Source organism: Zalophus californianus, chromosome 1, assembly GCF_009762305.2.
Source record: "Zalophus californianus isolate mZalCal1 chromosome 1, mZalCal1.pri.v2, whole genome shotgun sequence".
Lineage (NCBI taxonomy): Eukaryota > Metazoa > Chordata > Mammalia > Carnivora > Otariidae > Zalophus > Zalophus californianus.
The window spans coordinates 207,350,789-207,367,927 of NC_045595.1; the positions used below are offsets into that span (position 1 = coordinate 207,350,789).

The following is a 17,139-nucleotide window of genomic DNA, read 5'->3' on the forward strand; positions in this document are numbered from 1 at the left end:
GATTTGTCCGTTTATCTGTGCTCTCCCTCCTGAAACCTCTCTAAAAGGACAGTAAGTGAATTTTAAAGGCTTTAAACCACTAAAAACAATGCATATCCAGAGCAGAAAAGCGGACATCTAAGGCTGCAGGGGTGAGCCCTTTTATCACCACCAAAAAAAGGTCAGGCTCCACACCCTGTTTACCAATTCACATCTGCCCTTTTGATCTGGGAGGATCAGAAGGCGTTTCCACCTGGCCTAGTAACCTGGCACATAGTAGACCATTAATAAATATCGACTGAACTAATTAATGAACGAAAATTTGGGGGAGAGAAAACACCTCTCCATGGGTTAACATAATTATCAGTATAGCAGTTAACACGGCGCCTGGGTTGCTCAGTTGGTTAAGCGACTGCCTTCGGCTCAGGTCATGATCCTGGAGTCCCGGGATGGAGTCCCACATCGGGCTCCCTGCTCAGCAGGGAGTCTGCTTCTCCCTCTGACCCTCCTCCCTCTCATGCTGTCTCTCATTCTCTCTCTCTCAAATAAAATCTTAAAAAAATAAAAAATAAATATAGCAGTTAACAACAAAAAAGATTGTCCACCTTACTCAAACACAGAACATGTGTATATTAAACAAAAAGCTTAAAATTTCCAGTGTGTATAAACTCTTTGGTTATAGTTACCATTTCTGTGGGAACTTCAATTATATACACTACACATTCTATGCATCTGATTCTAAATATATGAAGTAAGGAGACAACAAAGACGTTAAGATTCATTTCTGTAAAGTTACTTTAGTCCAGGTAGACTGACAAGGTAGCTAGCAAACCAAATCATTAGCCCCACCATATTTCATAGCTGAAATCAACAGGAGCTAATCACAGTCAAGTTTTCCAATCACAGGCTTTACCCATCAGAGCTGAAACCCAACAACCACTAACCACTCCTTCATTCACTGAAATACTGAGTGACTATCACAGGGCAAGCTGCTAAGCTAAGCTAAAAAGACCCAATTCCTAGGGAGAAAAAGATAAAAACTAGAAATATGAAGGGTGATTTAAAGTGTATGAGGGCACAGCGCAGGCCCATCCCATCTAGTGTGAAGAATGAGGAACATCTCCTTGAGACAATAATATCTGAGCAACTCTACGGTGAGGCAAAGTTAACTTCAAAGAGCAGGAGCATAGCATCAGGTTCCAGAATCCCCGAAAACCCAAAGCTAGCTTGGCAGTGGTACCCCCAGAGTAGGCTGGAGCGGTAGGAAAAAAGCTGAAAAGCCCTGGTTATAGTTATGGTAGTTAGCAGATCAGTAAAGTCATGGAGATGTTCAAAAAGTAAAACTGTCTTCCAAGAAAATTAAAAATATTTACATCCCAACATTTTTGAATGTCCAAAATGTTTACTCTAATTGAAATCTTTTTTTTTTTTTTAAGATTTTCTTTATTTATTTGACAGAGAGAAAGCACAAGCAGGGGAGCAGCAGAGGGAGAGGGAGAGAAGCAGGCTCCCCACTGAGCAAGGAGCCTGATGGGGGGGGCTAGATCCCAGGACCCCAGGATCCTGACCTGAGCAGAAGGCAGACCCTTAATGGACTGAGCCACCCAGGCACCCCTCTAATTCAAATCTTAAAGTTTATTTTAAGTAAATGAATCCAGATTGTCAACCACTGCAATAGAAAAAAGCACCCCTCGATTTTTCTTTATTTTGTTATTTCTCTCAATCTTGGTTCCTTGAGAGAATGAAGCCCTATTTAGTTCATTGGGCCCTCAAGTGGAATGAGTGTCTCGCTGTCTTGCATCTAAGTGATCCTAGCTAAGCACTCTCTCAGAACTGAGAGAACAGTTACTCATTTTCTGTGTGTTATAGTATACTAACAAGGAAGCGTATTTTTGATTTGCTAGTAGCACGATATAATTCCATACTTAAGCATACAACAAAGTACTCAAACCTGAGATAAGATTTTAATTCCCACGCGGGTGTTATAGTTTCGCACACGTAGAAAATCTTACTTTAATGGTAAAAGTGAGCCAACTTTCCGGAGGGAAGAGGAAAGGGAAACAAACCGATTAAAAGTAAACACTTAAAGGCTAATGAAAACAGTGTTAGTGATGTCAGTGGAAATCTGGGCAGAACTGCACCGTCAAGTCAAGTCCACCTCCAACAGCTGAATGGATGGAACTGCTGTCCCCTTTTACAGAAAGGGGACATTGGTTTTGCTAAACGACCCGCAGGTGAAAGAGCCTGCTGAACTTGCAGCTATCAGGCTAAGTATTGGGTCAAAAACAAAGTCTGTGTGCAGACCGAAGTCAAAGAGATGCAAAGTGGGGCGCCCTGGTTGGTAAAACTCGCCACTGACAGGGCCGTTTTGTCCCCTCGGAGATATCTGACAGAGGCTGACGATCTGCTGTCTTTCTGTGAATTCAGGTTCAACCCAAATGCAGCCACAATGGAGGAGAGGATGTCAGAAAAGACACTCCAGGTGGGCAGTGCTAATCGCCAGATTTGGAAAGGCAGGAGCCATGCATCCGCATACAGTCGACCCGGCACGCCGGGGACAGTGCTGCCTGGCGCAGCTCCGGGCCTCTGGTCCGCCCCCGTCCGGGCTCCCGAGGATATCGCACGCAGAGGTAACCCGAAGCCGGGCCCCCGCAAGGACCCCAAGCCCGAGACCTCCCGGCTCGCACAGCCCGGGGGCAGTGCGGGGCCCGCCGGCGTTTCCGGCCGACTGCGCCCCGAGGCCGCGCCTCCCGTCGGCCCCGCCCCCCGCGCGCGCCCCCGGCCCCGCCCCGCACCCCGCCGGCCCCGCGCCCGCCCACCTGGCTCTCGCCGACGCAGAAGACGCGGCCGCCGCGGCTCAAGCACACGCGGGCGCCCTGGGGCCGCGCGGCCGCGCCGCAGAAGGTGAAGGAGCAGCGCGAGGCGCGCAGCCGCTGAACCGTGGCGCGCACGAGCGCGGCCGGTCGGCGCCCCCAGCGCGCCCACAGGTAGAGGTAGCACAGCGTGATGAGCATGGCCGGCCGGCCGGCGGCGGGGCGCGAGCCCCGGACGCTCGCACCACCGGCTCTCCTCTCCCGCCCGGCCCCGCCCCACGCCCGCCCTCCCGCGGGCCGGAAGAGGCCGTGCCATAGGGGTGAGGCCGCGCGGGCTGGGGAAGGCGGTGAGGATGGAGGGAGGCCTGAGCTTGGGTGCCCCCCCCGCCCCCACACTAGTGGGGGAAGGTGTGAAGGAGGGAGAAAAGAGGCGTTAGGAAGAGGAGGTTGATAAGGTTGGAGACCAGGGATTAGGCCCATTTGGCTGGTTTAAGCCAAAGTCTGTCCTCCCTTTCTTGGAGAGCTGGGAGCCAGATTGAAGAAGGGGCTGCGGGTATGTGTACATTAACTAGTACCATACTGGTTAGTTACTCAACTAACATACAGCCTCTACCCAGTTCCAGCTGGGAAAATAAAGTGAGACTGGGTTTATTAGATTATTCTAGACCTTATTGCAAAAATGATTTTACAGGGGCGCCTGGGTGTGGCTCAGTCGTTAAGCGTCTGCCTTCCGCTGGGGTCATGGTCCCAGGGTCCTGGGATCGAGCCCCACATCGACTCCCTGCTCAGCAGGCAGCCTGCTTCTACTCTCCAACTCTTCTTGCTTGTATTCCCTCTCTTGCTGTCTCTCTCTGTCCAAATAAATAAATAAAATCCTTAAAAAAATGATTTTACAATAAATTACATAAATTCACAATGCACTATATATATTATATATACAATGCAACTGTATATTTTATATATATATATTTTGGGGGGGACTCTAAATATTTTAAAATAAGGACTGAAAACAAGTTGAAGACAGACCAGCACTAAAAAGGCTGCCTGGTGTTCTTGCGCATGTGGGTCACCAATTTGTGAGCATCCTAAGACCAGAAGAAAAAGGGAAACTCATCAGTTATGATTCAATGTTCTCGTTCCTAAAAGAAGCATAATTATTCCTGATGGTGACAGAGCTCTCACCCATGGAACCTCATTTGGGTTTTTTGGGGTTTTTTTTAAGATTTTATTTATTTGACAGAGAGAGACAGTGAGAGGGGGAACACAAGCAGGGGGAGTGGGAGAGGGAGAAGCAGGCTTCCCACAGAGCAGGAAGCCCAATGCAGGATCCCAGGACCCTGCGATCATGACCTAAGCCGAAGGCAGACGCTTAACGACTGAGCCACCCAGGCACCCCCTCATGTGTTAAAAGGCAGTTTGCAGGGCGCCTCGGTAGCTCAGTCAGTTAAGCGTGGACTCCTCATTTCGGCTCAGGTCATGATGAGGGTCATAGGATTAAGCCCCTGTCAGGGTCCCCGTGCAGCAGGAAGTTGGCTTGAGATCGGCTCTCCTCTCCCCTGCCCTCTCTCCCTTCCCCTCCCCCACCAGCTCATGTGCGCATTCTAATAAATAAATCTTTAAAAAAAATAATAAAAGGCAATTTGCAAAAAAAAACAGCGTCCCCAGCAATTCTGAAATATAGCAAAGATTTTCCCTGCGCTGCTTCCTGCTCTGGCCTTTGCTATAAGTAGAAGGCATAATGCAATAGCAATCAGGTACACCACTCCCAGGTCTTCCTTAATCCAACGATAGATGTTTAAAGTGCCCTGACCATTTATTCATCTGCTTTAAAACAGCGGTATAGAAAACCCACTTTCAGAACTTCAGATTTAGTCAGGTGACAGGAACTTTTTCCCAGTGCATACAGCAACAATAGATTTTAAAAGAGAGAATCTGAAAAGCAAAAACCGGCCTCAGAAACAAGATAAGCATCACAGTGGACCAGAAATAGAAGAAAGACAGTAAGTGATGAGCGGGGCTGAAGCCGAATCTTCCACTTTCCTGCAGGACAGTGGCATTTGGGAAGGGAGTTCCTGCACGGTCACAAGGCCTAAAACTGGGTCATTGTGTCACTGGAGGAAGGAATGAATGAATCCCACTGAGGAAGGCTTTAGTCCTTCCAGGATAACACAGAGCTAAGAAGTTAGGAATGAGAAAATGAAAAAGCTTTACAAAATGATAAACCCTGAAGCCCTTCAGATAGCGTTCTTGGAGTTTGCTGAATTATGGTTCTAAGGACACAGCCTCTCCACTCCAGCTAGGTATGAAGAGGTCATCTCCTCTACCTGAAGGTCACAAACATCTCTAGTTCTTCCAAGTTCCTTAAGAGCTTTGTAACCCCACCTTCCCAGACACCATAACTGCATCGAGCCAGAGTAGGAACTTTCCAGGTTTGCCCTAAGGTGCTTCCAGATGTCATGGTCTCGGAAGACATCATGGGGAAGGGTGGGGGCCAATTGTATGTACAGCTCTGCATTATTTTTTTTTTTTAAGATTTATTTATTCATTTGAGACCCAGAGATAGAGAGAGAGCATGAGCAGGGAGAGAGGCAGAGGGAGAGGGAGAAGCAGGCTCCCCGCCGAGCCAGGAGCCCAACGTGGGGCTCGATCCCAGGACCCCGGGATCATGACCCAAGCCGAAGGCAGACGCTCAACCATCTGAGCCACCCAGGCGCCCCTGTACAGCTCTGGGTTATAAAGAATGGGGACCACAGTGGGTGAAAATGAACTGAGAAGTTGGTGAGGTCCCTTCTTGACCCTTGGGCTGAGGAGCACTGTTACCATTCAGGCCCAGAAACGAGCACAGGACGGCAGAGGAGTAAGAGAAGTTAAACAGGCACATGGCAGGCTCTGTTTACGAGGATAACAGCTCAAGGATCGAGCTTGGCTTCATCGTCCCCAGAGAACAAAGGAAAAGAAGAAGGATGCAAAAAAATGGGACATTGGGGCATCTCAACTGTGTACATACCTGATTCACCCCTTACAGTCCCTCACCACTCAAAGTATGGTCCCTGGACCATCAGCGTTGGCATCACCTGGGAGCTCACTAGAGATGCAGAACCCCTGGCTCCACCCCAGACCCACTGAGTCAGCATCTGCACTTTCACAAAACCCCCATGTGATTCACAAACACGTTAAAATTTGAGCAGCATTGTTGATATCCACCTCCGTCACTCCCTAGATTTGGGTTGCTCTGGACTCTTCGCTAGACTGTTCCAAATCGTCGTGGAGAACAGACTAGGAATGGGCCACAGACGAGGCATTCAAGGAAGATGAGGCTTCCTACAGGAAAAGCAGACGCCAAGTCTCTCGTCTGCCCTGGAAATCATGGTTTGGGGATAAGGCAGAGTGTTAACCAACAGTATCCCTCACCCAGAGGAGCTGTCCTGCCCCCCTCCACCACCAGTAAATAGATCAACTGTTCCTGCCCAGGAAAAGCCTATCCTGCTGACAGTGGCTGTGTCTGCATTTGGAAAGCTCTCTGAACTCAGCCAAATGGCCAGAGCTGAATAGGACAGTTCCTGAAGGGACCCCAGGCTAGTTGGAAGCGTTTAGTAGATGCTGAATTTTAAATAGCTCTCACTGTAAACAGTTCACATTTAGCAATTGAATTACCTAGTCTCTGCTTTATATAAAAGAATTTATTTCCTCCACGTCAGTGTTGGAGTGGTAAAAACAAATGATATTCAGAGATCCCAGGGTCTCAAGAATGACTGTCTGTTTGAAAAAATATCCTCCGTAAAAATGACTTAAATACAAATTTAATTGAAATCATGAGGTTTTTGTTGGTAAAAGCTGTACCATGAAGACCTTTTCTTTGACTTTTTGAATGTCTGTGGTATGTGTGTTTATTAGCCAGAAAGTGTCAGGGAGACTATCCGCATATGCAGTTAACCGTTAAGTAAATTAAACTATTTTAAGCCATTAATCCTTTTTATTATTGGTTTAAACCCAAAAAGAAAAATTCAATTTGGACTGATAGAAACAAGCTACCAGCAAAAGAATAAATTAGAGGCTTGGGCTGTGATGAGGGCCTCAAGGGGGGAAAAAAATTGCCATTTTAAATCTTGATGATTAGCAAATGCCAGGCCCCATGAAGGTAGCAATCAAACCAACCACCACCTCACCCTTGGTCAAAGATCAATTTTGGAATCCCAACTTTGAAAAACATTCATTCCAAATAGGAAAATTTTGTATTAAATGCCTTGTACATTTCCATAAATTACTCCTTATAATTATATAAGGAAGCTGAGAATGTATTATTTTTTTTAAGATTTTATTTATTTGACAAAGAGAGACACAGTGAGAGAGGGAACACAAGCAGGGGGAGTGGGAAAGGGAGAAGCAGGCTTCCCGCGGAGCAGGGAGCCCGATGCGGGGTTTGATACCAGGACCCTGGGATCATGACCCGAGCTCAAGGCAGACGCTTAACGACTGAGCCACCCAGGCACCCCTGAGAATATATTATTTTAATTGCATTTTTATAAACTTTGGTTATTTTTCTAATAATACTGCTTTTGGAAGTTTTATATTTATCAAAACAACTTTTAAGTTCTACACAGTTTGTAATTAAGGGACGCCTGGGTGACTCAGTCAGTTAAGCGTCTAACTTCAGCTCAGGTCATGATCTCAGGGTCCTGGGATGTAGCCCTGCGTGGGGCTCCCTGCTCAGTGGGGAGCCTGCTTCTCCCTCTCCTTCTGCCCCTACCCTCCCCTCTTTGTGGGCGCACACGTGCTCTCTCTCTCCCGCCTAAATAAATAAATAAAATTTTAAAAAAAAAAAAATACAGATAATAGGAGCACCTGGCTGGCTTAGCCAAAAGAGTATGTGACTCTTGATTTTGGGGCTGTGAGTTTGAACCCCAGGTTGGGTGTAGAGATTACTTTTAAAAAATCTATATATATACCACTAATACAGTCAAAATGTGAATTGTGACCCAAGAATTAAAGGATGCTTTCACATAAAACCTTAACAGCCTATATTTAATGTGTCATTATTTCTTAATTATATGGAATGCCAAAGTAATAGCAATCTCCCTGCAGTAAAAATAAACATAAGGACTGGTAGTAAGTAGGTCAAGATAATGCTAACTGGTTAAAACCATTTGAATTTATTATAAATTTTGGTATAACAATATGTCACATTAAATTGGTAAGAGAATGTTACATATATTTTATTCTTTTTAAGATTTTATTTATTTATTTGAGAGAGAGAATGAGATAGAGAGAGAGCATGAGAGGGGGGAGGGTCCAAGGGAGAAGCAGACTCCCCGCTGAGCAGGGAGCCCGATGCGGGACTCGATCCCGGGACTCCAGGATCATGACCTGAGCCGAAGGCAGTCGCCCAACCAACTGAGCCACCCAGGCGCCCTGTTACATATATTTTAAAAGAAGATCTAAGTTTTAAGATAGGATTTATTTACCGACTGTGTAGAATGTATTTTTTTTTAAGATTTTATTTATTTATTTGAGAGAGAGTGAGAGACAGCACGAGAGGGAAGAGGGTCAGAGGGAGAAGCAGACCCCCCGCTGAGCAGGGAGCCCAATGTGGGACTCGATCCCGGGACTCCAGGATCATGACCTGAGCCGAAGGCAGTCGCTTAACCAACTGAGCCACCCACGCGCCCTAGAATGTATTGATTCTAATATTATCAGTAATTCAATAATAGGCAGAACCATTTAGTTTGGCTAGGGTTCACACACACATGTATCTTACAGCTATATTTTAAGTGACAGTATGTGGACGCAGTAATGAGAAAATGAAACATATTATAGAATGTGATAGACTGAGGTGATCTCAAAGTGGAACAGCCCCTTTGCTATCTGGAGGGGGCTGGGGACCGCTTGCTAAATTCTACCACCTTTTAAGAACTTAAAACTGTCAGCTATTGGAATACCAGCACCCTTAAGCTGAAAGCAGAATGAAAACAGTGGAACCAAACTCTCCATCAGATGAGTATGTAAAGAGCCACACCAAACAAGAGATTATGAATTACTGGGATGCCTGGCTGGCTCAGTAGGTGCAACCAGTGACTCTTGATCTCAGGGCTGTAGGTTCAAGTCCCACGTTGGGCATAGAGCCTACTTAAAAAAGAAAGAGAGAAAGGGATAATGAATTACTAAGCATCCATCCTGGAATACTAAGAACCAAAGGAACTGTACAGAAAATCTTGGTATCTATTCAGTATATGATTCAATATGAGCTTTAATGCTCATGTGAATACCTTGTTCTAAAAAGAACAAGGACATTGTTAAATGAAGCAAAAAGCAACTTTATTAATCAAAATAAAGAGAAAAGGAGATAAAATTAGAGGATGGGAAGAATTTTAACTTGGAACACCTCAAACTATTGAAAATAGTAAACTCGTGTCTTTAAGTCTTTAAGAGGAAAAGAAATACCTTTTCCAGCTTTGTTCATGAAGATGGCCTCAGAACAACTTTACCGTGAAATGCACCCTAGTGCTCAGATCCTGGTACGCATGTTATTTTTTTTCCATTAAAAGGAACAGGAGATCCTTGGAGAAATGGCTGGCGCAAGTGTTAGGGACATGCCTGATGGACCAGGACACCTCGTTCCAGAAAGAAGGTAAGCTTCAAAGAAAAATAGGGTCATGTCAGAAGGATACAGGAGCCAACCCAAAGGGCCCCCCACTAGCCAGGTTAGGACAATTTGAGTATGAAATTGAAATGCATCAAATTTATGAAGAGCCATGAGATCATGATGATCCACAATAAAAGTTTATTCCAAAAGAATGTAGAATATAATCAGCACTGCTAATTCTTTTTATTTGATTATGTTTGTAGTACTGACTCCTTTATGCTATTGATGAAAATTAGTACATTGTAAATTCTTCCTTTAGAAGGCTATTTCTGAGCCAAGGGAGAATCATCGATACAAAGACCCCAGGAGCTGTGATGCCAAAACAGAGAGAGTCCAGAATTCAGTCGGATCTCGTTTTAAGGCTCCTGAAGAGTGAGATGGTCCTAAAAATATAACAAAGTGCTCAATGTCTTAGGTCCAAAGATCTTAAAAATCAGATGAAATTTGAGAACTGATCAGCCAGTGTGGGAAGTGCAAGCTTCTCTGGAGCAGAAATAAGTAATGCTTTGATCTGAATCTAGAGAGGGGCTAAGTGACTGCATTCCTTGAGATTACAGAATCATTGATGTGACCACAATAGATGGGATTTGGTGTCTCATAAAGACTCAGCAAAACTCTGTGATGATCAATGATCTCCATTAACCAGGACAGTCACTGTTTTCTCAAAAAACATCCATCTCCGAATCCAATAAAATTTTGAGTCAAATACAAACAGGCTTAGAAGAAACAAAACCACAGATTTATATTTCTGGGTTAATAAGGAATCTATGTGTATGTGGTATCTGTATGCCTGAAATGTGTTAGAGAATTGGCTATTTTAGGCACAGCCTTCTAAATCTGACTTGAGATGGGTACTTTTAACTTAAAATCTTACTGAGTTTATAAACAGCATTGAAACATCTAAGAGAACATCACGTTTGCCATACTGATAAGCTTAATTTGCTGGATTTATACAAATTGTTTAATTAGGCAACTGAAGTACATAAAAAAAGGAAATCTAATTGAGGAAGGGCTTGTGGTCTGGACGGGGACACTGAATACCCGTGGCAGGAGGACCCTTGCCCACCTCTCACCGTGTCTATCTCTCTTCTCATGAAGGAGACCCAGTTACAGTCTCTGCAAAAGCATATCTATAAATAAAGAGATGTAACTGTGTGCGTGGTAGGTCTCCAGAGCAGGAGGAAGAAATCAGTCCCTCCATATAAGACAATGCTGCATGTCAGCAGTTTAGAGAAAGGAAAACGCTCCACAAAATGATGGCTCCTGAATGTTTTTCTGGGCAAACACTATGACCCCTTTCAGGCAGCCTTTTGAATCTCATGACCACAAGGTCTACTTTCCTCTCCCTCCCCTACTGGGCATCACAAGCTCTCTTCTCCCTTACCTGTGTTACCAGGCCCCCTTCCCTGCTGGGCCCCTCTACCTGCAGCGCACAAAGATCTGACCATTTTCAGTTTCCATCCGTTCCATCATTCTGCAGCATTTGCTTTTCTGACTCTGGTGTCTCTACCCGTCAGGTAAACAGAAACCACTCTAGATATTCCAACAGAGGGGATTTGATACCAAAAATTGGCTACAGGCACAATGAAGATGCCAACATATCAAACACGGGACAGTGAGGCAACCCGGAGAATAGAAATAGCAGAAAGCCACTACCTACCCCCAAAGAGATGGGGTGACCTCAGCCTAGAGCCAGGGTCACCTGGTGGAAGGGGGAACCTCCCAGAGAAAACAGCTAATGCTGGGGACCCTGCCAGAGCTAGAGAGAAGAGGGGAATTCCCCTGGCTTCTCCAGTCCTCTGGGCTCTGCCCTCGCCCTTGACATACCTCTTTGGAAGCCAAACAAAAGAGGAGCCGCCAAAAGCCTCCTTCCTTGTGAATCACTGGAGAGAGGGGAAGAGGCCAGGGGCATGAGTGGATCTGAGCCAGCCCCTGTCCTTTCTGAAACTCTTACCTTGAGTTCTTTCAAAAGTCATTATCTGTTTCTGTTTCTGTGTTATGGGCTGAATTGTGTTCCCCCACCACCCCCGCCCGCCAACCACGTTCTAATGTTGAAATTCTATCCCCAGTACCTCAAGATGTGACTAATTGGAGATGGGGCCTTTAAAGTGGTGCTTAAGGTAAAATGAGGTCACATGGGTGGGCCCTGATCCAGGATAACTGGTGTCCTACCACTGGTCTAGAAGGAGTCTTGGCCCCCAACTCCGGCCTCACCTACATTCTCTTTCAGGGTGGTCCGTTTGCTCTCTGGTTTTCAGTGGCCACCCCTTTAGGCATGATGTCCCGATGGCTACAGGGCCACAGTCATTGTTTCTTCATATCTACTTGGACCTTCTGTTGGTATCCCAAGTGCAACATGAATAAAACCAACTCTATTTTTTCCCCACAAATTTCCTCTTTGTCCTGATTTCTCTAGCTAAGTTAATGACATCAGTCTTTTTTTCACATGGACCTAGAACATAGTCATCTTGGAGTCCTGCCTTCACCTCACATCCTCTGTAGCAGTGGACGGCATCTCCACACTGTCTCCTGAGAGTTTCATCTTTCCACCCCAACCCTCATCCAGGCCAAGCGCCCATTCTGCTCTCATCCGCTCATCAGAACTAACACAATAGCCTCCTGATGATTCCCTGTGGGTTTCCTGCTTCCAGCTTCTCTGTAATCCAGCACATCGTGACTTTGTAAGGTCAACTCTGATCTCATCGCTCCCCTACTCAAACCCTTCAGTGTCCACCCCTGCCCACCAGGGAGTTCAGTGTCTTACCTGGCATTCGAGACTCCACTGTACCCAGCTAGCCTACTCTCCCCCTCATGCCGTCCATCCACTTGTTTATTCTCTCCACATCAGCACATCATGCACTACGCTAATCACTGTGTATATTCTTACATTTAGACCTCTTGACTCTCCGGGGAGGCTGTTGTCCCCATCTTGCAGAGGAGCAAATGAGTGACTTGCTCAAGATACCACAACTGGGTGGGGATGCTGGAGGCTGGATTTATGTCCTTCTGACTCCGAAGTCCTTCACCATATAAATCAGTCACCTGAGAGCAAAGAATGCTCTATGCACAACAGTAATAAATAGAAGTGAGACTCAAGGTCCAAGAGGGAACAGTAGCAGAAGGTTCAGACTATGGTGCTGCTGGCCCCGAGGGCAGCCTTTTGTATCCAGATCAGACAGGCTGGGATTGTCCAGAACTCAGACACATCCAAAAAGCTGTAAGTGAGGTTTCATCAAGATCCTCCCAGCAAACAGCTGGCTCTGGAAACAGCCTGCTCCAAAACCAAAAGAGGCGTGGGATACAGTTTCTGTACTACAGCGGAATGTCACTGGTTCAACAACATCTTAAAGAACCTCAAGTATAGGAAAACACAAAGTTAAAAACTGCAGTCTAAATGCTAGGGTAAATTTTTTTTAAGTCTAAAAAAAACGTAATAAATGCTATGTGGTACCCTGGATTGGATCCTGGAACTAAGTGGACTTTAGTGGAAAAACTAGTGAAATCTGAAGTCTGTAGTTTAGTTGATAATACTAGTTTTGATAAATCCATGGTTGTGTAAGATGTTAACACTGGAGGAAGCCGAGCAAAGAACTCTACTATTTTTGCAACTCTTGTAAGTCTGAAATTATTTCAAAATAAGAAGTCATAAAAATTAGGGGATAACCTTCTGCTGAATTTCATTGGCATTTCCTCCCCTGTCCCTAACTAGCCTTATGGTCTTCGGCACATCATTTCATCTCTCTGGGTCCCAGTTTTCAACTGTTTAAAAAAGGAGTGACACAAACCGGATCATCAAGCTATAAAATCCCAATACATTTACGACGTGATTCACTTTACAAGGACCTGATTTGCAGTGATGTCTTATTCACGTTCATAACCCTGGTATTTCGCACTGTGCCAGCATATAGTGGGTGCTCGATAAAAGTTTTTGAAACTAAACTGGCTCATACCTCAATTTGTAAGATGAGGTAGAACTGTTTAACTCTTTTGCCTGGTTGGCCACTAGAGAGCGAAGTGCTCACAAAACTTTCTCCACTGAAAGCAAATTTATCTTCATCCAACAGAGGGGAGTGGTCCTTTTCGTCCTATGCATATAAAAATCCATTCCTGGTTGGGGGAAGGGAGTCACCATCTGTGAATAGTTTCCTGCCCATCAGATAAGACCTCCAGTTGGGGCGATTAGTACCATAAGCTTCCAGAAGATTAGACAAACACAGCACTCAGCAGACTCAAAAGTCTAAACCACTTCAATAGATCAGAGACTGAACAGCAAACAGGTGAGGCCCACTCACCTGTTGTCTTCCTATTTCCTGAACAAAAAGGGTCTCACTTTTAAAACGCTGGCTAAAGAGGTCAAATGAATGACTGTGGAAATTGACTAAAACCTTCACAACCAAAATGGAAGAGCCTTAGCACTGCATCCTCTTAGCAGCTCAGGGCTGAGCCTGTGTGAGCTGCAGTTTGCATGGTGAAGCAACAGAGGCCTCCATCAGGAGTCAGGCATCCCGAGTTCAAACATTGCCCCAGATCCCCGGCTCCCCCCACAGACGGGCACAGACATGGACACATACAGTGACCACGTGACTGTGGGCAGGTGCCTCTGTTCTCACAGTCCTCCCGGAGAATAACAGCATCCACATGGTCCTGGCTGAGGATTAAGAAGGAGGTGGGCACACAGGGCCTGGTAGTGACTGATCTGATCCAGGAACAGCCCACCTGGATGAGTCAAAAGGAAGGGAATAGAACAAGACGCTTTCATTTCATCCTTCTAACTCTTAGGGGTGAATATTATTACCTCCTTCTAACAGCACAGGAAACGGGCTGTGGTCTACCCAAAGCAGGGCTCCTTTCAAATCGATCAAGTTGCCTTCCTCAGGCATGGAAAGGCGTGTCTGCCCCCAAATGTTCCGGAGCCGGCCAGTCACACTGCCCCACGTCCCTACCGTTTGAACCTCTACATCAGGTGTTATCATTTAATGTCCCAACAGAATGAGATTTAAATTGAAGTCAGTGTCAAGTTCTGGACTGTGGCTGCTATCAGTGTCCACCACAGTAATTTAGAAAATTCAGAGTAGACATCCTTCTCCCACGCCCCAGTGTGTAGGAAGGAGGACGGAAACATTGTGATATAATTTGCTGCCTCATGATTTGCCCAGTAAAATCCCAGACAGAGCCTGAGACCTGAGAAAGGGACAAGCAGAGGGGCATCAAGGGACAGCTGGGAGTGACTGAGGGTCAAAAACTTCAGGGGCCCTTCAGCAGAGCGCCCTGGGAATGTCACCCAGCAAAGCACAGGTGATAATTTATCAAAAAGCAAACTCAGTGTAAATTACAGCCACTTCGGTAACACCCAGCACCAACGGGTCCTCCCCTTGTGGCTGCAAACGCCATGAAAAGGGGCAGATGAGACACATAATAACTGAATTTTCTCTTCTCTCTCAGCCAACCGGGGCATTTTCTCCTAGGAACTGAGACTCCCGTGCTTAGGGAAAGTGAATCCCTGCTTATTTAAAAAAAAAACAAACTCACACCTGTTCTTAAATTTTGCTACTGGAAGTTTCATGGGTCTGGAAAGCAAAGTTTGGTGGAAAGAGTCGGTGGGAGAATGGGAGCATTACGTGCAGCCCCTTACATTCCCAGGCCAGCATGGCTCTGCTTTCTTGTTTTCACTGGGTTTTCTCGTAGAGGCACCAGCATCAAGACTCCAGGAGGGGGCCCAGAAAAGCTGTCATGCTCCTTGTTGGTGTCCCTTGCTTCGCAGGTCAACCTGTGATTTTTTTAAACGCAAACGTATTTTTTATGTTTATTTTTATTTTTTTTAAAAGCAAACGTATTTTTTAAATGCTACATTTGTGGTGAACACAGCATAATGCATAGTGGTCGAATCACTATGTGCCACACCTAAAGCATTCTCAACTACACTTCAGTTAAAAAAAAAACATAATATAGAGGCTCCTGGGTGGCTCAGTTGTTTAAGCATCTGACTCTCGATCTCAGTTCAGGTGATCTCAGGGTCTTGATCTACGGTTGTGATGGGTTCCTTGCTAGGCATGGAGCCTACTTCAACAATAACAAAAAAAAAAAACCCAAATCTATACTATAGCTAAACAAAAAAACAAAATGAGTTTATGCAAAGCCTGCATCTTAGCCTCAAAAGCATTGCAGGCAGTTTACAATAAAATAACAGTAAATCTGGTAGAATAAAAGGAGAAATTCAGACTGTGAGAAAGGAACTCAGTAACCACAGGGCCAGTACGTACCGGGTTTATAAATGCTTATAAAGCCCTAACTAGAGAAAAGGCCGTTTCCTGAAGAAGCCAAGAGCAGATGACGCAGCTGAATTGGAACTGCTTTATGCAGCCCGCTTTGAACAAGATTTCAACCCTGGAAAGATGATTGCATCCAGCGCCCCCTTGCCCCCCCCCCCGCCCCCCGGCAACTTGAATAAGAAAAGCAAAACCAGACGAGCAGGAGGTGATCAAACTATTCCCTTCTATAAATAACTCCCCCTAGGGGAATAACAGCAGCATCAAAGGCAGGAAACCCAGCCAAAGAAACCGGCCGTTTCTTGGAGAACCCACGGAGGAGCGTGCGCCCAGGGCCCCGTGGAGCCGGGCCCGGGCACTTTACCGGGTCGGACCGAGCCCCGCCATCCGCGCCGCACGTACCTGCTGCCGGAGCCCGGGGCCCCCGCAGCCGGGCTCCGCGCCGCGGCCCACGGGGTGGCCGACCGCTGCCGAAATGCACCGGAAGGTGTGCCCAGGACAGAGCAGGTGGCAGCGGGGGCGTCGGGAACGGACAGTGGGAAAGGCCAAGTAGGGAAACCCCTCGGTGGGGCCCCACTGCCGCTGCACAACCCCAAATCCTGACTGCTGTAGCCACCGCTGGCCACACTGGCAGGGACTTCTGGCTCAACCTGGGCACCCTTCTCCCGGCTCTCCTCCCCTTGGCCGCCCAGAGCACGGCCTGGCCTGCCCCCGCGTTCTCCTACCTGTCCTTAGGTTTTGCCTTAAACGTCAAAATGTCACCTCCCCAGGGAGGTCTCGCTCCACGCTCCACGCCTAGGCTAGGTGAGCCCCCTCCTCCCCCTCCCCCCACACAGTCCAGCAACAACACTCACCCACCTTGTAATTGAACCCTGAGTCGGCCTTCTCTTTGAGGCTGGAAACTCTCCAGGGGCAAGGACGAGATCTGTCTTTTTTCCTGGCACAGAGTGAAACCAAGGTGGCTGAAGTTTTTGCTAAATGAGAAAGAAAAGTCGCCCAATCCGGCCCCTCTTGCTAGGATGTTTGGGTGAAGGAGGTGCAGATTATGGGTTTAAATTTCTTATTCAGGGGCACCTGGGTGGCTCGGTGGGTTAAGCGTCTGCCTTCCGCTCAGGTCATGATCCCAGGGTCCTGGGATGGAGCCCCTGCATGGGGCTCCCTGCTCAGTGGGGAGCCTGCTTCTCCCTTTACCCCCTCTCCCTCACCATCTGTCTTTATCTCAAATAAATAAAAATCTTAAAAAAAAAATTTTTTTTTTAATTTCTTGTTCAGTGGATTTCTTGTTCTGGTGCTAGGTGCTAACTGCTTCTTTCATCACAAGAGTCACTGAGACCTGGATTTACTGTTCCTTTGCTAGGGGCACTTAGTAGATTTCCATTGATGCCTCAAGGATGGATGGTCCGAATTTTGCCATCTAATCCCTGAAGCCTTCCCTGTCAGC

At 46.4% G+C, this 17,139-nt stretch overlaps 1 protein-coding gene across 5 annotated transcripts in view; it reads right to left on the reverse strand.

Annotated features, from left to right (window-relative positions):
* The window catches only part of HLCS (holocarboxylase synthetase), a 229,684-nt gene extending 213,113 nt beyond the window's left edge, over nt 1-16,571 (reverse strand). For 2 of the 5 annotated variants that reach the window (XM_027584862.2, XM_027584866.2), the window contains exon 1: nt 2,799-3,050. In XM_027584862.2, the coding sequence (XP_027440663.1) occupies nt 2,799-2,993 (195 nt within the window). In that variant the 5' untranslated portion in view covers nt 2,994-3,050. Of the gene's footprint in view, nt 1-2,798; nt 3,051-16,100; nt 16,254-16,556 lie in introns of those variants that run through there. The other 3 variants (XM_027584867.2, XM_027584863.2, XM_027584864.2) reach the window with 3 other exon arrangements.
* Nucleotides 16,572-17,139: the final 568 nt, after the last annotated feature.